The following is a 23,197-nucleotide window of genomic DNA, read 5'->3' as shown; positions in this document are numbered from 1 at the left end:
TATGGGTATTTAGTGTAAGAATTTACAGGTTTTTACTCTAAGAGTTTACAGGTATTACTCTAAGAGTTTACAGGTATTTAAGAGTTTACAGGTATTTACTCTCAGAGTTCTTCCCCTCTGGTGTCACCCTGTTCCTGAAACCCTCTGAAATGCCTGGAAAGGCTCTGGAGTGGGGACAGGGGGTGGCAGGAGGGATGTTCAGAGTTCCCCACCCCAAACAGGTCCTGTGCCACAGAGAAGGGGCTGCCCAGAGCCAGAGACACCAGGCCCTGCTCAGGACAATGACAGAAGACACAGAGGTCAGGGAGTTCTCTGGGAGCTGAGCTCACTTTATTGCCTGTCAGCAGTGACACTTCCAGCCAGGAAGTGACCCACAAGACCCTTCCCATCCCTAGCCCAGGACAGGGAGACTTCCTACAGACATTGTGGGATCCCATTTGTGTCCAACACCTTCACCCAGGGCAATACCAGCACTGCACTTGAGCCAGGTGTCCCACCTTCCATTGCCATCCCACCTCCTCCTTATGAGCCCAAGGTAAATCTGTGCTGGGGAAATGACACAGCCAGAGGCATTGGAAAACTTCAAATTTCCCCTCCACAACCAAGATGATCAAAGGCTACCTGAGCAGCAGGGTGCAGGTCCCAGCAGGTGACAGCTCCCCCTGGCTCTGCTGCTTCCAAGGAGGAACCAGGACACTGGAGCCATCCTCCCTCCTCTCCATGCTCTGCAGGAGCCAGAAAGGACACGAGATGGGTGAGAGGCACAGCCAGGTCAGCCAAAGCCTGATGGATCCTTGGACATTCCCAAGGGAGCAGCTCCCAGATTAGCTCACTGAGGTCTTTCCTGGACCATCAGCTACTCATGGCCACATTTATTGTTTGCCCCCCAGTGAGGGAAAGGATGACAGAAATTGCTCCTCACACTTTATAAAGCATCACTTGGAGGCTGCTTCTCATTTCCTGGTCTTGGTGCCTGGTCAGCTTGAACCCAGCCAGCTGGACACTGGCCCTGGCCAGGGGTCTGTGCCTCCAGCTCTGTCCAGTCTCATGAGATGTGTCTGACCTGGTGCTTGTTTGAAACACCAAGGGCTGGCAACTAAAACAGGAAAATATTTTGGATTCTTTTTAAAACCAAGTTCTGCACCAGGTCCAGATTCCAGGCTTGGCTCAGGACAAGTTCATCTTCTGGCAGCACCCCCAGTGCCAGAGAGGACTGCATGGATGGCAAGACCATCTCCATGGCTTAAAATACTTAAAAGCACTGGTGTCCTTTATTTAGGCACATAAGCAAGAGTCGAAGGCTTCAGTTCAAGGGCTGAGGAGCCAGGTGGGCAAGTGAGGTCTGGCTGTGTCCTGGTGCTTCTCCTACCCTGTGGTGACTGTCCAGATCAGCAGGGATCATCATCAGTGTCCACCCTGGACAGGAGATGGGCGACCTGGGCCTTCTGTGGGCCGGTGATGTGCTGAGCCATCTGCACGATGCAGTCCATGGTCAGCTCAGGGTTGGCCTGGAGCAAGCTGCAAGGCACAGGGCAGAGAGAGACTAAAGTGAGAACTGCCTGGTCTCCACCACCTGCTGTTCCCATCCCAGGGACCCCTTCTCATCCCAGCTCCCACAGCACTCACCTCCGGATGTGCTTGAGGATGTAATCCCGCTTCAGGTACTTGATGTTCTGCCTGATGGCTGACTGGGTGCCATCCTCCTCCTGCATGTGCTTCTCCAGCCACTCCACCACCACCTGGTTGTTGTCCCAGAGGTAGCCCTGGAGAAAGCAGCACTGTGGGCAGGGGGTTCTGCTGCCTGCACAGCCTGAGCCCTCCCTTCCTCCTGGAGCCTCAAATCCAGGCCATGGGATTTTTCTTCCCTGACCTGCCCCTATTGGCAAACCACTTAAAAAGCAAAGAGGTAAAATATGGTTCCTTTGCATGTCCTGCTTCCTGAGGCAGGCACAGCAACATGTGTGTCATTTGAGAGCAGCTAAAAAACCCATTTTTGCCCTGGGAAGTAAAAAATGTTTATTTGTGGACTAATTTGCCATCACTGAGCACCGGCACTCAACTGGAGTCACCTGATTTGAAGAGCCAGCCCCAGCCCAGGGCTGCTTCACTGCCCATCCTCACACATTCCCATCACACACTGAAACAGCACTGAAACCTCTGAATGGTGGCAGAGCAAGGTGAGATCCCTCGGGATGCCCTGACTGGAGGTGCCTCAGGAGGCCGGGGCTGGGGGTACCTTCTCAGCTCCTTCCGTCTCCATGAACCAGCGCCGCAGCATGGACTGGATGTGGATGTGGGTGAGCTCGCTGTTGGCCTTCAGCACCTCCCCCTTCACCATCTCCTCCAGCAGCAGCCGCCGCAGCCGCCAGTAGAGGAAGGAGCGGGCGCTCTTCCACTCCAGGATGTCCTGGGGAAACCGGAGCACAGCCCGGGTTTGCCGGCGGCCGCTGGCTCCCGGCTCCGGCGGGATGGAGGGCAGAGGGCAGGGATGTCACAGGGGAGGGATTTTCCCCCCACCTTTGCCTGTCACCTCGGAGCCCCTCCCCGGTGCCCGGCTCACCGTGATGACCCCTTTCTCCTGCATGCGGCCCGGGGTGTCGTGCAGGTCTGCGAAGCGCACGGCCACCTGGTGGTACACGGGCAGCAGCAGCTCCTCCCGCGCCTTCAGCTGCTGCTCCAGCTGCTTGCGCTGCGCCTCCGACAGCTCGGGGGAGCCTGCGGGACACAGCGGGCTGAGCAGCCCCCCGGTGATGCCACCAGGGCGTCGCCTCTATGCTGCCACATCAGCCAGCATGCCCAGTGCCACGGCTCTTTCCTTGGCACACTGACACCAGAGTCATACAAGCCATGGCCACAAAGAGGTCACACCACACTCAGTGCCTGCTACATGAGAGGGGAGATGGCATTTGCAAGGACTTTGTGGGACCATGTTGTAGCAGGCTGGAGAGACATGAGGGAAAAGAACTCCCAATGCATCAGGAATCAGTTCAACGTGGCCATGGCCATCCTTCATCTCAAAGCAGGGGAGAAGACCCCAGCCCCATTTAACCCATTGACAGAGCCCCCAGGAGATACCAGGTGTTCTAAAGTACCACATCCTCTCAGCTCCACCAACAGAAAAGACAAAATGAGTTTTCCCAGAAGGACACTAAAGGACTCCTGGTGGTTGCCACCAAAGTGCTTGAGCCTCATGTTTAACCTACCACCACCAATGTCCACAACCCCAAACTCCCCTTCCTTACCCATCTGTTCAACAAGCTTGGCATAAACTGTATCAATCCTTCTTATGGTCTTCACCAGATCCTTCTTTCTGAACTTGATCTCCACTGTTCCTCCAGGCTCCAAAATGCCTCCCCTGGAAGGGAAGTTTGGTAAAGCAAGGACTGGTATGCATGGGAGAATAAATCTTAGGACAAGATGACACACACAGGTATTTTGGATGACCCACACAAGTGTTCAGGCTGCTGACCTGCTCTCCTTGTCAGCGTAGAGCTCCACGTGCAGGGGGTTGATGGTGGAGTCGATGACCACCCAGGAGCCGCCGCGCAGCTCGGCGTGAGGGGGGATGTACACCAGCACCGGCTGCTTGAAGTCCCGCAGGCTGTCCACGATGAAGGCGCCAAACTTCAGCATCTGGTCGTACATGTCTGAAAGCCAAAGGAACTCAGGGGCTGGGTGTCCCAGTTGCCACTGTCCCAGCCTCCTCCCAGCTGCCCAAAGCCACCTTGTCTATTGGAGAGACAAAGCAGCCTGCAAAACCAGCCAGCAGGAAGCCACCAACCCCTGGGATCTCTGCCCTGTGATCCCCCATGACCTCCCCAGCCCAACCCAACCCTGCATTCCAGAGTGGTGCATGCCCTGGTAGGCTGGGCCATCCCAGGACCCTGTGGGGTGGCAGGGGTGACAGAGTTTTGTCACACACCATGGGAATGTGGGCATCCCAAGCACAGGTACCTTTCATGCCGCTGGAGAAGCCTCTCCAGTTGGCAAAGATCATCAGCGGGAGGTGCTCCCGGTTGAAGTCCCGAATGGCCTGGGCTGTTTTAAAAGCAGAGTCTGGGAACCAGACCTGTCCAGCCTGCTGGATTATCTGGAAAAGACAGTGAGCAGCTGAGACTGTGCCAGTTCTTCCTGGCATGCTGCATGAAACAGCAGGAAGAAAACGAACTGACCCAGCAAGCTTGATTTCACCTGAATTAAGGAAAATTATGCCCAAGGATCATGCTGAGCTATTACTCCTCCCTTCCCCCCAGTTCCTCTCAGATGCCACCTGGCTCCAGCTGTACCCCACTCACCTTTGCCTCTGAGTCCAGGTTGGCAGGGTCAGCAGGTATTGTCACCTCCACAGTGCGGGTCTCAACAGCGATGACACCCACGGGGAGACCTCCCAGCCTGTGGCAGGGCAAGGGGGGCTCAGCAAGGCCTGTTCCCCTCCACCCCAGCCCCACCAGAGAGCTGCTTCCTCTCCACCATCCCAAAAGCAGTGCCACAGACAGGCCTTGAAGGTGAGGGGCCACACATGCAGGATCCCAGCTCCATCCCCTGCTCCTGGCAGTACCTTGCTCTGCCAACCACCACGGTCTGAGCCCATGGCTTCATGATCTCCATGAAGCTGCCCTGGTCGAAGAAACCGCTCTGCCAGGTCCCTTTGAGAGCTGCAGAGCACAGGAAAACATGGAGTGGTGCAAGGGCAAGCACTGAAAGGTTCCTGAACACCAACCCACAGCCAAGAGCATCTTCTGCACCTACAGGATGCATTTGGGAGCAGTGCTGCAAAGGCCTTGGGTTGTTCTCACTTACTTGGATGGGGTCTCCCTGCCAGCATCCACCTGGGGTCATAGGGGACTTTGGAAGGGACAAAACCAATTTCTCTTTCAACAGGGTCAACTATGGCAGTGACAGGCACCGGGCTCTGGTTATCCTGCAAGGGAGACCCCGAGGGCAGGTCACCAGCCAGGTATGGGTGACATCCCCCTCCTTCCCCCCTGCAGCACCCTCCTACCTTGGGTATGTATGAGAGCCACTGCAGGATGGTGTAGACCCCCTCAAAGTCATCTGGGACAGTGACATGGGAAACACCGTTGTTGTGCATGATCTGCACTCCTCCCAGCTGGTTGTTGGATGTGTAAACCTCCCGTCCCAGCACCTAGAGAAACACATGGGGCTCTGCTGACACAGGAGCTGCTCCCTTGCTCTGTTTGTCAGCTCAAACCTCTGCACAGGCAAATTCCCTCTAGGCTGAGGCAGAATCTCCACCTCTATCCAGGCTGATGTTCCATGGGACAGGGAAGGAGCACACACAGGTAGTGGTGAGAAGGACAGTGCCATGGAGGACATGCAGCCAGAGCTTGGTACCTTGTTGAGAGCTGTGACACCTGTGAGGATGATGTGGGAGTTCTCCACCTGGATGACACGCTGGCCCAGCCTCACCAGGTAGGCACCGATGCCGATGGCACGACAAGTCACCTGGGCACACACAAAGGGACACCTGGGGTCACTGGGGCTGCAGCACACACCTGGAGAAGGATGCTGTGAAGGGCTTGTTGCATTCTGTCACCCCTCCCATGGTGACTTTAAGAGCCAGCAGGAGAGAGGGGAGGAGCAGAGAGGGGAAGGGCCTCACTGTACCATGCTGATGGTCACTATTTCATCATAGGCACGGGAGGACTCCCCAGCAATGGTACCAGCAGCTCTCAGGTTTTCCACCCCAAATCCATTGTCCATCCCAATGATGTCCAGCAGGACATACCTGCAGGGAAAGTGGAGCTGTGGTGCGGGAAGCATTCACCTGCATGATGTGCCTGGCAGGATGATGAGGTGGGAGCTGAATCCTGATGAGTTTAGGGTGGCTCTGTGTGTCTCATGGGATATGGGACTCACCTGGACTCTCCACCTTCCTCCACATGCTCACAGCGCACCGAGTTCATGGCACTGATCCTCGCGTAGTCCTGGGGAGTCAGGTACAGGTACCTGAACCCCTGCAAGGAAAGAAGAGAAGGATGACTTGTGGAGCCCCCCACACACATACTCACATGGCACATGGTCCTTTCCCAAACCTATCCCAAACCATGCTGTGCAGCAGCTCAGGGACCAGAGCTGGACAGAGCAGCCATGCCAGCACTGACACCTTCACCTCCACCACGTGGGAGAAGCCAAAGGAACCATCCCCACGGTGCTGGGTGCAGGTATGGCCTCAATCCCTGCTCTAATCCCACAACCTGACATCCCACTTTAACTCTGCTCATCCCTTCCCCAGCTGGACCCTCTGCTGTTTCCTGTGCTGCAGGAGGGGAGGTGCCCACACACCTTCAAGGGCTCAGCTGGGTCCACCCAGGCCACCTGGAACATGTGTTTGATCTCCTCAGCGAAGCCGATGCGGGCGCCGCTGTTGGCAGCGATGTAGATGCGGGGGATGCCCTCGGCCCGTGCCAGCTCTGATGCCCTCAGGAACACCAGGTCCTCTTCAGGCCCAAAGGAGCCAATCTTGTGTGTGATGTCATTGCAGATGAGCACAATGTCCCGGCCTTTGGGGTACTCAGGGGTCCTCAGCTTCATTTTGAAAGCAACCATCCCCACCTGCCTCAAAACAGCACAAGGTTACACAGAAGAATCTCCAGAGAGTCAGAGAGTCATTTACAGAATCACAGAATTAACCAGGCTTGAAAAGACCTCCAAGATCACTGAGTCCAATGCTTGACTGATCACCACTTTGTCAACTAGACCAGAGCACTAAGTGCCACGTCCAAGAGACACAGGGGCTGAGCTGCAGGTGGCATTAACCATCAGACAAAATGGTTGAGGAGCATCTCCCAAGCTTTAAACACAGCCAGATTAAGCCACCAGCCATTCCCACCTGCTTCCTCTGCCCAATTCCAAACAATTCCCTGCTACCTCGTTCCCTCCAGGGACCCTGTTCATCTGCACGAGGTTCCCCTGAGAGTCCAGGACCAGCTCAGTGTAGGTCATGATGTCCTTGGGATACAGGTCCGAGGAGCCCCACAGCTTGAAGAGAGCCTGTGGAGACACAGCATGTTGCTTGGAATGGTTTAGCTTGGAAGAGAACTTAAAGACCATCTAGTTTCAGGAATTCCAAGAGCTAGGAATTGGTTTAGAAATGTTTCATATAACGAAAAATGTTGGAGCTTGGGCTCTTTTTGTTTTCTCATTTGACAGCCTGATGAGAGGGACCTTTTCCTCAGGTGGGAATATTTGGGGAGGGTAGGGATAAGGAGCAGTAATTTGGAGCCTCTTTCTGCTCAGCCAGACTCACCTGCCTGATCATCTCTGGGAAGTCATACACGTAGGTGGTGCCCAAGGACTGTGCCTGGAAGCGCTTGGCCTGAAGCAGGTCCTTGGTGACATAGGGGGTGTTGATGAGCATCCCATGCTGCGGCCCCTGCTTGTCCCCATATGACTGGAACGTGATCTGGAAAGGAGAGAAGAGCATTTGTTGCTTTCCCTGGATGTCATGGTGACTCTTCTTCTGGAGCACTGCTGAGCCCTGCTTGGTCAAGGCGATTTTCCACCCATTTTTTTTGCTGTTGAGGGGACAGTCACACTGATGTGCTGCCAGTACTAGTGACACTCTAACACTGACCACCACCTCAAGTGCTCAAAACTGCCCAGCTCCACACCAGCATCAACCTAAGGAACCCAAATGGATAAAGCTCAGCACATTTTGAATAAAGCACCACCCCAATTGGATGCAGACAGATGGATGAAACCAACCCAGCTGTGGGAATGCTGTTGGAAGTTTGGGGGCTCTGGGCAGATCAGCACTGCAGGTTCACAAGGAGTTTTGCAGAAGCCCCCCTAAAGCTCTGCTGGAGCTGGCAGCACTCAGGCAGCCATGGTTGTGTTCCTGCAGTCACTACTGGGTTACTCACGCTGCCAGTGCCGGGGTCCCTCACTTCCTTGTAGAGGCTGATGTCCAGGTAATATCCGGACTCGTTGGTGAGGAAGAGGCGGATGGGGATGGCGGTGGTGGCAGTGGGCGTCAGGCGGATGTTGATCTTCACCTCAGCCTGCAGCACACGCAGCTTCCAGAGGCGGCTGCCGTAGCGCATCACCATGGAGCGCACCGACTCCTCGATCTGCACAGGGGATGGCACAAAGGGGGGTTGGTGACCTCAGGGACAGCACTGAGCACACAGTGCCATGGCTGGAGCAGCCCTGTTGCATGTCCACCCCAAACAGCCATTTCGGATTTGCTTTGGGTGAGTCCCTTCTGTCTCTTCATGGGCCTGGTGCTGATATCCACCCTCTCCACTGGGGACAGGGAAAGATGGTGGGGGCTGGCTGCCCATCTGTGTAGTGGTCTTGAGCACAGGGCATGACAGAGAAACTTCTCCAGGACAGAGGAAGCAGGACCCCCAAGAAACACACCTTGGACGGGTCCATGATGACGGTGGGCACGAAGTTGAGGAAGATGTGGTTGCAGTCGGTGCGAACGATGGTGTTGTTGAAAGCCACCTCCAGCTCATCCATGGCCTCCAGGAGCAGCCGCTCACCCTCGTTCTGCAGGTACTCGAAGGAAGCCTCCTATGATGGAGCAGGTGGCTCAGCAGAGGCCAGGCCACCCCCGCACCCTCACTGTGCCCCAGGGTGCCACCCTGCCTTGGTGATGAGGTCGGAGTGGCGCACGATGGCGCGGATGAAGAAGCGGTAGTCGGTGGCCTCGGTGCCCGCCTGGACCTTGGCAGCCCCCAGGTACAGGTGCATCTTGTGGTTGGCACAGGGGATGGCCGTCAGGTCGAAGTTGCACATGCGGCTCAGCTCCAGCTGGAAGGCGAGCGCCGGCTCCAGGTGCCGGTAGATCCGATCCTCTGCGAACTGCCGGGCACAGCCGTGAGCCAGGGCCGCACTGGCGCCGCGCCGGCACCGCTCCCACGGGATCTTACCTCATCCCTGGCTCTGAACGTGAAGAATTTTGGGAATTCTCTCTGCAGCAAAAGGGAGAGAGAAGGCAATGTGAATAGGCCTGGCCCACAGAAGATTGTTGATTCTCCATTGATTGATTCTCCGTTAAAAAAAAACTTTGCAGGCTTCGTTCTCTCCCAAAGGGAAAAGGGCTGGGAGGGATTGATTAGATTGGATTTTAGGAAGGAATTGTTCCCTGTGAGGGAGGTGAGCCCTTGGCACAGGCTGCCCAAAGAAGCTGTGGCTGCCTCATCCCTGGAAGTGTCCCAGGCCAGGCTGGAAAGGGCTTGGAGAAACCTGGGACAGTGGAGAGTTCCACCTCATGGCAGGGAGTGGAACAGGATGAACTCTAAGGGCCCTTCTCACCCAAACCACTCTGGGCTTCTACTCTGTGATGGCTTCTAAAGGCAGCTTAAAGCTATGGAGTGGCTCTGCAGGAACCACGTTACTGGAAACATGAGCAGGATAAAGGATCACACAGGAGATAAATCACTCATTGAATTGCTCATTAATTAATTCCCAGCTCCTGAAGCACAGTGGGTCCATCCATCACTCAGAGCTGTGTCTGTAAGGTATTTATAGATGTCAGAATCTGAGCTGCACTCACCTGCTGGGCAATGAGGAACGTGATTCTCCGGAGACCATGTTCAACGAGGACCTTTTTCTACACAGAAACAGAAAATGCCACCAGTTAAGAGAGCTTAAACATCTCCACCAAGGGAGCAAACAAAACCTAAACTGCAGCATTTTGGGGTGCACTGCATGGAGAGGAGGCAATGTCCTTGGGTACAGTGTTCTGGCTTGCAGGGTTTACAAAAAGAGGGTCCAGCCCCAGCAACAAACCTTGGACTGGGCAAAGGCTCTGAAGATGGGCACCAGCTTCTCATCTTCCGCGTGGTCAGCTGAGCAGAGCGCGATGTTGAGGATGTGGATTGGCTCCTCACAGATGTTCTGGCAAAAAAAACCCTACAGTCAACCCTGACCAGCAGCATCAGTGCTGTCCCAGCACCACCTGGGGACACCAGCAGCAGCTTCATGCCCACCTTGGTGTCCTCCTCATCGTAGGTGGTGGCCTGTGCATCACTGAGGAGCCCACTGTCCGACGAGTTGGAGAAGCACCAGATCACTTCATCAAAGTTCCTGCCCAAACAGCAGAGGTGGGGTCACAAGCCAGCATGTTGTGCCCACCTCCTGCCTGAAGGGACAGCGCCAGGAACCCACTGCGACAGTGTGACAGGGACACAGGTACCAGCACAATGGCCCCACCATCCCACAGCAAACCCACAGCTTAAGAAATGCAGCTCTGGGCTCTGCTGCATTAATGTTCAAATATAAGGTGTGCCATGTAAGCTTTCCCCACGTTCCTCATGTCCCCACAAGGTAAATGTTGTACTGAGAATACCCAGTCTGCAGCTACGCTGGGAACTGGAGCTGCCTCTAACACCACCCAGCTGCCCCCAGCTGTGGCTCTTTCACCTCATTTTGCTCTCCTATGACCCAAAATGCACAAACTCTGGCCAGGTGTGTCCCTGCACCCCCACCTTTTGAAGTCCTCAAATCTGCGGAAAGCCACCATGACTCCCATCCTCTGGCTCCCGGGGCAGAAGCCGCTGTCCATGAAGAGCTCAGTGCTGTGCCGGGCCAGGTCAGGGTTGGTGATGCTGACAGGGATGGATATCCTGTCATGGGGAGCAAGTGTCAGCTCTGGGGAAGGCACCGTGTGAGACCACACAGCTCCCATAGGGGACCTTGACCTGGAGAGGGCTCATCCTGCTCCACTGGCAATGGGACAGTGTGGTGGCAGCACCCACTTTGCACAGAGGGGATGATACAAACCCCAAAGCTTTGTGAAAAGAAAAGCTTTGTGTCCAGGGGAGCAAGACAGGTGTGTGGCAGGGACCCCTGTACCTATTGGGGTGGGAGGAGGGCAGCATGAACTGGAACTCCACGAGGCAGGTGCCATCAGAGAGCTGCCGGTGCTGCAGGCTGTGCAGCTCGTAGGCGATGTACCCCCGCCGCACGTACACCTGTGAGGGGACACAGGAGGTACCACCTTGCCCCTGCCACCCCTGGGCCCCCCATGCCACCCTCAGGCCCCACTCTGTGCCCCCCAGGCCCCACCTCCAGCGCTGCCATGCGCACCACCCTGTTGGTGTGGTAGAAGAACACGGGGAGCACATCAAAGATGGAGGTTTCTGACAGGATCAGTTTCTGTGGGAAGAAAGGAAAATTTAGGGCAAGGATGAAGTGAGACTTCCCTGCTCCATTTAGGTGCAGGATTGGTCACCAGGGTGCCATGGAACATCCAGCCCACCATGGGGAAACCAGAAGAGTCAGACATGGATCCACACATCTGTTCCCCCCCCAAATGGAACATGGAGCAATGCATAGGGACTGGGGTGCACCCCCTCCTCTGCTCCACACAGCCACTACAGCAAGGTTTTGAATGATTTTTAATTGTTTTTAAGACGAAACCACTTGCAGCCAGATCCCCTTCCCGAAGCCACCCAAATTCCCTCTGGAAAAACACATAATTCCCAACCTTCAGGTTCTCAGGGCAGTACTCATGTCCGTACATGTCGATAGCAGAGATGAAGATGGACTCAACCTGGTTGTGCCGCAGCTCATAGGAGGGCATGTGAGAGGCAATGAGCACCTGCCAGGGGAGAGAGGAGCTGGGAGCATGGGGGACAGGGATGGGGACAGGAATGGGGTGGCACTGCATGGTGCTGGCTGACCTGCCGGGCTCTCAGAGCCACTTTGGAGTGCTCGGTCTTGCTGAGCTGTGTCAGCTCATGGAGGATGGTTGTCAGCTCATCTGTCAGCGTGGGGTCACGGCCACACAGCTGGTCCTGCAAGGTCACAACCACCATGGCTCAGCTCAGGCTCCTCACTGCGTGGGATGGCTTCATCCTGCACCCCAGCCCCATGCAGGCAAAGGGGACAAGACCCAAGACACTAAAATGGGCTCTCTCACCCAAGCATAGTCACACAACAACACAGAGGGAAGATAACTAAAATAAAGCGATAACTAAACTAAAGCGATAACGAGGCAGGAATGGACACTTCAGGCAATGCAGAGCTGCCTTGACTCTTCCCTGCCACCAGCCTTTGCTCCTGGGGTATCAGGCACAAGTTGTACTCACAATTAACATGATCACCAGCTGGTTCTTCTTGGCCACCTGGGCATGGGAGAAGATGCTCTCCAGCACGGGGGTCATGTTGGGTTTGCACTGCTCCCGCAGGCTGATGACACACTTGTCGTAGTGAGCTGTGGGGCAGGGTCTGGTGAGCCCTGCAGCTCCTCCAGAGAGCCCTGCAGCTCCCCTAGAGAGCCCCAAGCCCTCACCATGCTGGAACTGTGTCTCCACTTGCAGGTAGCGCCTGAGCAGGTCCAGCACCACTGCCTTCATGTAGCCCCGGATGCCGCTGCGGTACCTGGGGAGCAAAGAGCCCGTCATGCTGTGAGGAGGTGGCTGTGGGGGGACATGGGGGTGACAGACAGCACGGGGCTCACCTCTGCACCAGCTGCACCAGGCTCTGGGTGTTCATGAAGAAGACCTCCCGCTCAGCCTTTCTCTGCAGCGTGGCTGCATGGGTGTCCAGCACGCTGGCGATCTGTGGGGAGAGGGGACAGGGTCCAGGGTGGCTCAGGGGCACGAGGCTGCCATCTCCCCCTTTGCTTACTCCACTCAGAGCCTTTCCCTTATTTGTTTAGCTTTTTTCCCCCAAAGTGAAAAATGCAAAGTGACAAATGAATGTAAAAAAGAAAGGCACACATAGAAGCAAACACACATACAAAACCAAACACACATACAAAATATCAACCTCCACATATTTCCCTCACTCATTTCATTTGTTATAAAATCTTGGCAGCACAAATTGAGGCAGGAGCTCCCAGCTGGCTCCAGTGAAGGGGATGTGAGCCCCCTTTGGCACTGACCTGCTGGCTGGGGAAGCGGCAGAGCACGGAGGTGATGTTGCTGGCGTACTGCGCCATCACCTTCCGGATGGCCTTCTCCACAGCCAGCGGGATCCGTCCCGAAATGCTCGTCATGATCTCCTGCAGCTCCAGCAGGGGCAGGGCAGGGTCCCGCAGGGTCTTCATCAGCTGTGCCACCCACTCCTTCACCTGCAGGAGCAGAAGATGGTGCTGCTGGACTTGCCCTCGTGGCAACTGGGTGGAACCCACGGTGCCTGGCACCCACCTTGGTCTTGAAGTAGGGCTCGGGCAGGCAGTAGCCGTTCATGACGTTGGTCAGGTTGTCCAGAACGTTGCGCAGAACCTGGTGCTGCTTCTCACCAGTGATGGGGAGGGTCTGCTGGGCTGGGAGCAATCCTGTGAATGGCTGTGCCTGGAGAGGGCAGAGGGAGGTGGGTTGAACTGTTGTTGAGAGAAACAGAGCTCCTGAGAGCTGCAGCTGCCCCAGAAACCCAGCACAACCCATGCTTTGGGTCAGGTATGAGGAAGCACCTGACATTGAGCATAGTGGATCTGCCAGTGTCTTATGATGAAAATAACATGGAAAAACTGGAGGTTTTAGTGCTATAAATGCACTTTTTTAGTGCATGTGAACTCCTGCACATCGAGGAAGCAGAGTGGAGCAGCACTTGAACCCAAAGACAACCCAAGGACATAGCATGACCTTCACTGTGACGCCCCACTAGAGCAGCTCCTCCATTTTGCCCCCTAGGGAGCATTCCCAGGATGCCAACTGGGAGCTGGCAGGAGGGGATGGCAGCCCCAAGGAGACTCACAGGCTTCACTTTGGAGGGATCATCGAGCTGGAGGCGGGCGATGACGCAGCCAGCCTCCAGCAGCGTTCCCGGCCGCTTGACGTAGTTCAGCTTCCCCGCCTCCTCCACCGTCAGCGTCATGATGATCTTCATCACCTGGGGAGGAAGAGACACAGTCACCGAGCCAGCAGCACCAAAAATTCTGCTCCTCCAGCTCTTCTGCAAAAGCTCACCTCAATCTCTGCATAAACCTTCCCCTCGTCCACGTGGCCACCGTCCTCCACCATGTACTGCAGCAGCTTCCCCGCGCACGGTGAGCGCAGCACCGTCGGGTCCTTCTCCTTCTCGAAGGTGCACGTTTTGTTGCCGATGGTGATCCGGTACCTAAGGGACAGGGAAAGGTGTCACCAGCCAGCTGGTGGCCATCGGGGAGGGGAGATGGTGGCCCTGGCAGGGGGTACCTGTCAATCTCCTCTTTCATGTAGGTGGTGTAGCTGCAGCCATCGTAGGAGAGCAGCAGCCCCCCGTCGTTGAGGCGGTGCACGTCGATCTCGATGTGCGTGCGGTTCATGATGACCACGTAGGTGGTCAGCGACTGGCGGGCCACCTGCGGGCAGGGGACACCCTCAGTGCAACCCCAAAACACACTGGACAGCAAGGCTGGGGGCTGAGGAGGCACCTCCCCATGGGCTGCTGCCACGGGATGGGGCTGTGCTGGGAAGGCAGGAGACACAACCTCAGGCTGCACCCAGGAGCTGCTCAACTCTGCCCAGAACTGCTTTAACTCAACTCACAGCCCGGAACTGCTTTAACTCACAGCCCAGAACTGGTTTAACTCAACTCACAGCCCAGAACTGGTCAACACATGGCTCACCTGCCACTTTCATGGTGAGTAAGGAGTTTTGCATGAAGTCCAACTAATTTGGTTTAAAAGCAAGAAAATGAAGTCCCTTAATAACTCAGGGCAACGGGGTGTATGAAAATGTTTGTCAGGTTAAAATGAGGTTATTAAGGTTATGAGGTTATTAAGCTCATTTTTATGTTGCCCATTTTTAAAGGACAGCTCTGTATTTATTTCAGTTTTCTCCCCTGGGACAGAAGCATGTCCTTGACCCCTTGAGAAGCACTGTGGCTGATTTGGGGGCAGCACAGCCCTGTTCTCACCTGCAGAATGTACTTCACACCCTCATAGAGGAGCTCCACATCGACAATGTTCAGCAGAGAGGCTGCTGGCAGCACCTGGCCCCTGAAAAACAATTGAAGGATCAGGCCCCAGGGCATTCCCAGTCTCTCCAAGCCTATGGGATGCCAGCAGTGCTCCCAGTCCTGGTGGGAAGGCACAATGGTGAGCAGAGGGGACAAGTGTCAGCTTTAAGTGACCCACATGAGCACCATGCTCAGCCAGATTTGGAGGGAGGCCAGGCACTGGGAAAACACTCAGATAAGGCACATGGGAGAGCCCTGGGAGTCCTCCAAGGCTGGAGGAATAACCTTGATACTCAACAACAAAAGCAAACTGCAGAGCCAAGCCACTTCCCCTTGAAAACTGTTTTCCCAGCCAGGGGAAGCCTTTCCTACTGTCCAGACAAGCTGATAGCTGAGGATCCAGATACTCCTGTCCCTGCCTGTCACAGCACTACTGTCACTGAACTTGTAAAGCAAAACTGGAAGGAAGATGCCCCAGAACAACACTTAGGTCTCCATTGTGACTGCCCCAATCCTGGAATTCCTCAAGGCAAGGTTGGATGGGGCTTGGAGCAACCTGATCTGGTGGAATCAGATGATTCCACATGACTGAGCCCCACCCTGTGCAGCCCCCACTCCTCACCTCTCCAGCGTGTGCAGGAAGTCACTCATGCTTGTTCTGAAAGCAGCATCTGCCACATGCAGGGCACCACAGACAACCCCCAGCATCGTGTCTGGCTTCTCCGCCTGTGGGGGCAAAACCAACAGGGTTTGGGTTTTACCCCAAGGGAGGGGAGTGGTGACCCCAGGGCATCACCCTCACCTGCACTTTCTCAGCAATCAGGTGGTCCAGCCAGCACGTGTGGATCTCGTTGTTCTGGAAGCTCTCTGTCTCCAGCAGCTTGATCAGGTACTCCACCGTGGTGCGGAAATCTCCACGGATAGACAGCTCCTTCAGGGCCACCACCATGTTCCTTTCAGGCAGAAAAGCCCTTCGTTAATGACTGAGAAGGTGGCACTTGGCTCCTAGCAGAGGGAACTGGGGAGTTTCAGGGCCTAGGGTGATGAGCTCCTGAGGCGATGAGCTCCTGAGCCCCCAGCACCTTTATAGCCACTGCATGATTTCGGTTTAATGAGACCTTAAAAATTCTCTTGTTCCTACCCCCTGCCATAGACAGGGACACCTTCCACTAGATCAAGTTACTCCAAGAACCATCAGCCTGTCCATGAAACTGCTGCTCAGTTCCTGATGGACACTGCTGCTCACAGGCACTAAGCAATGCTCAGCAAATGACTTCAACATGCCCTTGAGAAACAGGTGGATGAATTGGGGCTGTAGGACCACCACAGTCCAAAACATTCTGGCTTTGGCCAGACAGCCAGGTGCTTAGCACAGCAGCACCATTCTGGTCCTGTCAGATAAAAACCACTTTTCCCAGCTCACAGTTCCTCCCAAGGCCACACGCCCTCCAACTCATCCTGCCACACTCACGAGGTGGCCTCCTCCCGGTTCTCTCCCCATGAGAAGCAGTGTCCAAACTGGGAATCAGCAAACTCGTGCAGCCCCCCAGCTGCTGCCACGCTGAAATACCCCCAGACGTTCTTGCTGCTGCGGAAGTTCAGCTCCTGCACCGTCCCCGAGCTGGGCTTGAAACCCTGAGCCAAAACAGAGCAGAGATGGAGGAACCAGGACTGAGACTCATGCAGCAAGTCAGGGAAGTGGAACCCCCATGGACTGCACTGATCCCATAAACATTGTCTGGCTGGGGAGGACCATGCCCAGCTCAACCCCACGGGTAGCAGAGTCCCCTTGTCTCTACCCCAACCCCAGCTCACCTCCTCGGGGTTCTCGCTGGTGATCCGGGCAGCAATGACGTGGCCCCTGGGCACGGGGGGGTTGGAGGGGCTGTGGAAGGAGATGGGGGTGTCCCCCCAGGGGCTCTCCCCATACAGCACCCGGATGTCTTTTATCCTGTGCAAGGGGATGCCCATTGCAATCTGCAGAGAGACAAAGGCCTGAGCTGCCAGGGAGACACCGACAGAATCTGAACGGAGAGTTCCCAATGGGAAGCCAGAGTAGAAGGAAAGCTGCCACACCTCTTTCACCTGCACCCTCCATGCTGGGATATGGGGCAGCTTCCCTCTGCCAGGCTCCAGCCCAGTGCTCCTCCCTAAACACCCAAACTGCCTCCTCCAACACCCCTGGAGGGAGTGAGCCCTTTGTGCAGCTACCTGCAGCTGGGCAGCCGGGAGGTTCACGTCCGCCACCATCTCCGTGCACGGGTGCTCCACCTGCAGCCGGGGGTTCAGCTCCAGGAAGTGGAAGCTCCCGTCCTCCTCGTACAGATACTCCACGGTGCCCGCACTGACGTAGCCAACAATCTGCGCCAGGCGGACAGCGCACTGCGGGAGAGGGAAACCCCTGCGTCATGGAATCCTGGTTGGGAAGGGACCCGCAGGATCGGCATCCAGCTCCTGCTTGTGCAGAGGACACCCCCAAAACCCCACCGTGTGCCTGGAAGTCCAAACGCTCCTTGGACTCTGGCACACTTAGGGCTGTGATCACTTCCATGGGGAGGCTGCTCCTGTGCCCGACCACCCTGGGCGGGGAGTCCTGCTCAGCTCAGGGGTCCCTCCCTTCCTTAAAACCCCAATAAACCCAGCCCAGTTTCCCATTAAAACTGGAAAACCCAGCCCTCAAGCTGCCCTTAGATCAGGCCACCCACCTTCTCCATCATCTCGGTGACAGCGGGGGCAGCGATGGTGGCTGGCGCCTCCTCAATGATCTTCTGGTGGCGGCGCTGGATGGAGCAGTCCCGGCTGAAGAGGGAGATGGCGTTGCCGTACTCATCTGCCAGGACCTGCACTTCCAGGTGCCGAGCGTGCTGCGCCACCTGCATCAGGAAAATGGGGGATCCGGGCGCCTCCGCCTGCACCTGCGGCGGGAGGGAGGGTCCTGCTCTGGCACCACCGCCCGAAATTCATCCCAGGACGGAGGCAGAGCTGCGGCGGGAAGTGGGAGGTGCCCCGGGTGGGAGCAGGACCCTGCCAGGATGGGACAGGAGCAGGGATGGGGGTTCCAGGCACCTCTCACCTGCCGGAAACTGGCACTGAATTCCTCTGCTGCCTCCACTTTCCGGATGCCTTTGCCCCCGCCGCCTTCTGCTGCCTTGATCATCAGGGGGTAGCCGATCCTCGTGGCCACCTGAGAGGGTCAGGGCTGGGGTGGCTGTAGTGTTTTGGACACCAGCACACCACCCTGACCGCCCACACAATTCCAGGCATCCCTGAGCAGGGTTATCCCAAGTGACATTCAGTGGGACAAACTGCTGCTGGCACAGCCTTGTGTCACTGTGGTGTGTGCTGGGAGGCCAGAAGAGCCAAGGCAGGCAGGCTCTGAGGAGGAATCATGGTGGGGAAGAGATAAGGAGCTGCCTACAGGCTCAGCTTTACCTCCAGGCCTTCCTCCACGTCCTTCACACAGCCCTGTGCGTACGTCTCCAGGGGGATGCTGATGGTCTGCTGCTGATTCTGGTCCTCCTCAGACCACTGAGCCACCAGACCTGCAGATATGGCCAGGGCTGTGGTCACCACCAGGGTGGCACAGCTGGGGTGGCATGCTGGGTGTCCCCAGGGAGCTGAGGGTTCCATCATTTCCCTTATTTCCTTGCACTTCATCTCCAAAATCCCCCTGCCCGAATCAGCCGCTGCAATGGGTTCCCCAATATGTGTGGCCAGATGGAGCAAGGACCCCCATCCTGGTGCTTGTTTTGGGGGCGAGGGGAGCAGGGAGGGTGTGGGGCTGTGAGGAGGCACTCACCACTCCCACTCCACGGCAGTGTGGGGATCTCCAGGGTCTGAGCCACGATGGTGGAGGCAACTTTGTCCCCCAGCGCCCACATGGCATCACTGGGGGGACCTTTGGATAGGGAGAGAAGAGCTGAGGGGGTGCTCAATCCACCAGCCCATCCCCACATCACTGAGTTGGCCCAACAGGCCTTCTGCAAGTACTGGGGATGCAGGAAAGGAACCTCCCCAAACCCACAGCCCAGCTCAGGACTGGGAATCCCACCAGGTCTGCTCCCACACGATGTTTCTGTGAATACTGCATTAGCCTGAACATTACAGGGAAAACCCAGAAAACAGCAGGATTCCTGCCCCAGGAAACCAGCCTGAGGACTGCCACTCCATGGGCTGGGCATGCCAGAGGCACCAAAGGGGCACTCCCAGTGCAGTGTCCCTGGCAGTGCCTGTGAGTGCACACACCAGCCCAACTCCCAGCACGGAGAAGCAGTGAGACCTCACCTAGGAAAGCTATCCCGTTTTTCTGCAGCAGCTCTGGCAGCTTGTGGTTCTCTGAGGCGTGTCCCCAGCCAGCCCACACCGCCTGGCACAAGGAGAAGCAGCAGTGGGTGGCATCTCCCACCATGCCCAGCTCCTCAGCGCACAGGGACATCACCCCCATTGCAAGGAGGTGGGAGACACACAAATGCTCATTACCTGGACTGGGATCCGTTTGGAAATGTCCACAATCAGCTCCACGTTGGCGTAGTTGTTGTTGTTCGTCCCTCCAGGGACTGGCACGTAGTGATCTGCCATCTTGATATATTCTGCAAGAGAGCACGGGGAGTGGTGGTGAGAGCCAGATCCCTGAGTCAGATCCCCGAGCCAGATCCCTGAACCAGATCCCCTTCCCAAACCCTCCATCCCAGGGAGGCTGGAGCAGGGAAAAATTTACTCCTGGATTTGGCTGCGCAGGAGTAAACTGTGTGACTCCAGGCTGTGCAGAACCTTCACGTGCCAGGCAGGAAAGGGCTGCCCCGGCTCAGCCCCAGGTAGGGAACCTCCTTTTTGGGGATATTTTCAGGAATTACCTGCGTTAGCCTTGAGGTCCTCAGGGGTGACCATGACCACGAAGCGAATGGCGCGCTCGTTGCGGAACATCTCGTAGGCCCAGCGGCGGATGGAGCGCATGCACTTCACAGCAGCGATGCCATTGTTGGCAATGAGGACCTGGGGACACAAGGACAGGGGGTGGCAGGGTGAGGCCTGGCCTTGCTACCCCAAGGGATGGCAGTGTGTGGTAATGTTCCTCACTCAAGGTCACCAAATCTGGTAACGTTCCTCACTCAGGGTCACCAAATGCAGGAATTGCGAGCATCCCCAACATGGGAAGAGATGAGAATCTTGACTCTGTGTCTCAGAAAGCTGATTTATTATTTTATGATATATATTATATCAAGAGAAAAGGATATATTAAAACTATACTAAAGAATAGAAGAAAGGATTTCATCAGAATGCTTGAAAGGAAGAGAAAAGAATGATAATACAATCTTGTGATTGCTCACAGCCTCGACACAGGTGGCTGTCATTGGTCATCAAGTAAAAACAATTTCACAAGCTGGGTAAACAATTCTCCAAATCACATTCCAAAGCAGCAAAACATGGAGAAGCTGAAGCTTCTCAGCTTCTCAGGAGAAAAGATCCTAATGAAAGGATTTTTCACAAAATATGTCTGTGACAGCAGTGCAGGGGCAAGGGGTAAGTGTGGAGCAAAGCAGGGGGAGTGTGTTAATCAGGAGCTGCCATTGCTCCAAGCCTGGCAGACACAGGACATTTGGGCAGTGCTCAAAGATGTCCCTGTGAAAAGCAGTGACCCCCAAGCCAGGCACAAGCAGGGATGTGCGGGGACAGACCTTCTCGATGACACGGTTGCCCCCAAAGCGGGTGACGAACTCGGCTGGGGAGGCAACAGAAAAATCCCGCTGCAGGTCTATCTTCCTGCGGCTCCTCTTCGTCAGGTGCAGCCCCGACATGCTGGGCCTGTGGTGGGATGTGGTGGCTGTCACTGAGCCCAGGGCCACCCCAGAGAGCCCAGAGCCACTCCAGTGAGCCCTCCCCCAGCCCCAAACCCCCTGCAGAGCCTGTCCTGCAAAGGTCACCAACCATATCTACAATGTGACTCAGGAAATTCTTTATTTGCGGAAGAATGGAAGAATAGCACGGATACTGCTGGCAGCACCACCTCAAACCCTGCGTGGCAAGAGCCACCGTCGGGCTGTCGAGTGTCACAACATGTCCCTGCAGCTAAAGGTTTGTTATTTTTAGCTACAGCAGAGCAGCTGGAGGAGGCAGGCAGCAGCATTTGGCTTCCAAGTTGTTTCTTCTGGATATATCAGCTGTGCTCCCATGGGAGCTTCCCAGTGAGCTGCCCCACATCCAAACTAGAGATTTTGGAGGGCACCCCCTGCCCTGGTTCTTGCAGGTGGCACTGCTGTCACACAGCCAAGGACACTCACTGGCTCTCCTCCCTCAAAGGGAGCAGGATTGGGGACATCACCTTGTGGTTCTGAGGAGCGCCAGCACACGAGCACCCCAATTTTATTTACCAACAGCAATGTACCCACCACAAGCACCCACCCTCCCTAACTGGGACATCCTTACCCGACCACGCTCCGGCCATCGGGGGTTGCCATCCATACCTGATGCCGGCGCTGGGCTCCAGAATGTCGCTCACGGTGGTTGGCTCGGGGACGGTACCGGCCACCCCGGCCAGGCTGCTGCGCCGCCGGCCCACCTTGAAGGCCGTGGCCATCACCTCATCATCGGAGGAGTTGTCGTCGAAGGAGCCCAGCACGAACTTGGCGAGGGCCGGGCGGCGCAGCGCCGCGGGGTTGTACACGGCGAGCTGCTCCTGCTCCGAGCCCGCCCGCCCGGCCCTCGGCGGCTGCTGCCCGCCCGGGGGGCTCTGCTGGCCCGGGGGGCTCGGCCCGGCTGCGGGGCTCTCCTCCGGCTCCTTCTCCTGCTCGCGCCGACAGCTGGACATTTTGGCCCAAAGGAGCAGCAGCACAGCGAGCAGGAGCAGCCCAGCCAGCAGCATTCACGGGCCCTGGTGGACGCGGAGCACGGCGGTCACGGCTGTGCCGCTGAAACCGCGGCCCCGTCCCGCAGCGCCCGGTGCCGGCCGCCGTCAGCCGGCGCGGAGCCCCGTGAGGAGCCGGGGGGGTGACACGGCCTGTCCTGCCCGGCCCTCATAGCACCCTCAGGATGGCGGTTCCTCACACGGGGGGGCGTTGAACGGGTCCCCCGAAGCGTGGTGAGTGCGGTGGATTATCCCCGTCAGAGTGGGCATGGGGGTGAGGGAAAAGCGCCTCACCTTCCCCTCAGCCCCTCACCTTCCCTCAGCCCCCCCAAGCTCCCCTCAGCCCTCGCCCCCTCACCATGGCTACCAGCCCCGAGCCCCCTCCTCGCCAGACCCCGCCGGGCTCCCGGGTCACTGCAGTGTCAGCGGTCGGTCCGTGTGTCCATCTGTCCCTCCCCGCTGTCCCCGGGCCGGAGCCCTCGCGGTGCCAGGGCCGCCCCCAAGGGAAGCACAGGCCCCCCTCCCTGCCCGGCTGTTCCAGTTTGGTCTCGCACGTGACGGTCACGTCAAGCAGAAATATTTCGCTGCTAACGTGTCTGGAAAAGTTCTGCTGGAGATGAGGGTGGAGGGAGGGAGGGGGACACCCGATCCTTGGGGGACAAAGGTGCCCTGGCCCTGTGCCTGGTCACGGGGATGAGGACAAGGACACGCTCATGGGTTTGGTTCCCTGGGGGGAACAGGGACTCCCCATTCCTCCCTCCCCGAGTTAAAATACCAATGCAAGATCATGTAAACAAAGTCATTTTTATTTAAAAAAACACACTCGGAAAAAAAAAACCCCAAGCAAACAACATATACAGCAAGGCCACAGACAGTGTCAATTCACTGGTGATAGTGTTAGCTCAGAGACAACACCAGAGGAAGGGTAACAAGGATATTCTATAAAAACTGGTGTGATTTCAAAAAAAAAAAAAAATAAGGGCTCTTCATTTCTATTAAAGGAATTACAAAGTCAAAGATGGGCTGGAAACCCAGGAGTATGAAGTCAACACCTCTCCCTCCTGGAAATCCTGACAGTTATTGCCAACAGTAGGTGGAAACTTTAATTTGCTCCCAAGGTGGCAAAGCACAAAGTTCCATCTTTTAAGATCTTAAAAAGATCTGAAGAAATTTGCAGCTATCAGTCCCTGAACTGGGAGATGTCGATGAACAAACCTTCGCTGCTGCCATCAGCAAATACCCCCAGGTCCTTGGTCAGCACAGCTCACCTGTCACCCCAGTGATTCCACACCCAGGAAGAAACTAAAACCTTTGGATTTTCCTGTCTAAACACCAGCAAAAAATTCAAAAGCATTTCCACAGGTCTTGGTCACAGCCTCCCTGTGGCTGAAGGGAGGATTTATCCCAAAATCTTGAGATCATGGATAGACCAAGCAACACTCCTGACCCTGTATTTTCTTTACAGCCTTGAGAAGCCATTTGTGTAATAAATCT

At 56.2% G+C, this 23,197-nt stretch overlaps 1 protein-coding gene across 3 annotated transcripts; it reads right to left on the bottom strand.

Moving 5' to 3' along the window:
• Nucleotides 1–318: 318 nt before the first annotated feature.
• On the bottom strand, nt 319–22,181 carry ACACB (acetyl-CoA carboxylase beta). Of its 3 annotated transcripts, none has more exons than XR_010442119.1 (53): nt 22,062–22,181; nt 21,324–21,730; nt 20,538–20,664; nt 19,716–19,854; nt 19,342–19,451; nt 19,147–19,228; nt 18,662–18,760; nt 18,295–18,404; nt 17,936–18,046; nt 17,568–17,777; nt 17,074–17,244; nt 16,678–16,839; nt 16,334–16,497; nt 15,665–15,815; nt 15,485–15,588; nt 14,821–14,902; nt 14,118–14,263; nt 13,890–14,040; nt 13,678–13,812; nt 13,128–13,274; nt 12,863–13,051; nt 12,437–12,537; nt 12,066–12,357; nt 11,658–11,771; nt 11,462–11,575; nt 11,041–11,130; nt 10,828–10,946; nt 10,461–10,598; nt 9,963–10,059; nt 9,763–9,870; nt 9,527–9,583; nt 8,901–8,942; nt 8,617–8,832; nt 8,386–8,541; nt 7,887–8,093; nt 7,271–7,426; nt 6,892–7,014; nt 6,307–6,576; nt 5,881–5,978; nt 5,629–5,749; nt 5,356–5,466; nt 5,003–5,146; nt 4,801–4,921; nt 4,559–4,655; nt 4,296–4,392; nt 3,955–4,090; nt 3,470–3,647; nt 3,243–3,355; nt 2,561–2,715; nt 2,237–2,407; nt 1,627–1,763; nt 923–1,518; nt 319–725 (listed from the first exon to the last, which is right to left on the bottom strand). XR_010442119.1 is itself a non-coding variant. In XM_064726714.1 (53 exons), exons 2-53 carry the CDS (start codon nt 21,719–21,721, stop codon nt 1,389–1,391), a joined length of 7,119 nt encoding a protein of 2,372 aa, XP_064582784.1. In that variant the 5' UTR covers nt 21,722–21,730; nt 22,062–22,181; the 3' UTR covers nt 319–1,388. The 3 variants fall into 3 exon arrangements, 2 of the variants coding, with proteins under 2 accessions (XP_064582784.1, XP_064582783.1); XM_064726714.1 differs by having other exon boundaries at nt 319–1,518; nt 12,066–12,190; nt 12,269–12,357; XM_064726713.1 differs by having other exon boundaries at nt 319–1,518.
• Between the last annotated feature and the right edge of the window lie 1,016 nt (nt 22,182–23,197).

This window comes from Zonotrichia leucophrys, chromosome 15 (genome assembly GCF_028769735.1).
Source record: "Zonotrichia leucophrys gambelii isolate GWCS_2022_RI chromosome 15, RI_Zleu_2.0, whole genome shotgun sequence".
Taxonomy (NCBI): Eukaryota; Metazoa; Chordata; class Aves; order Passeriformes; family Passerellidae; genus Zonotrichia; species Zonotrichia leucophrys.
This window is presented reverse-complemented; position numbering and strand designations above follow the sequence as displayed.

Coding starts and splice junctions, on each gene's coding strand:
- ACACB (XM_064726713.1), bottom strand. CDS start 21,721: ATGCTGCTGGCTGGGCTGCTCCTGCTCGCTGTGCTGCTGCTCCTTTGG. Junction 15,589..15,664: donor TGATTGCTGAGAAAGTGCAG/GTGAGGGTGATG, acceptor TTGCCCCCACAG/GCGGAGAAGCCAGACACGAT. Junction 4,922..5,002: donor GGCTCTCATACATACCCAAG/GTAGGAGGGTGC, acceptor TCTCCCTTGCAG/GATAACCAGAGCCCGGTGCC.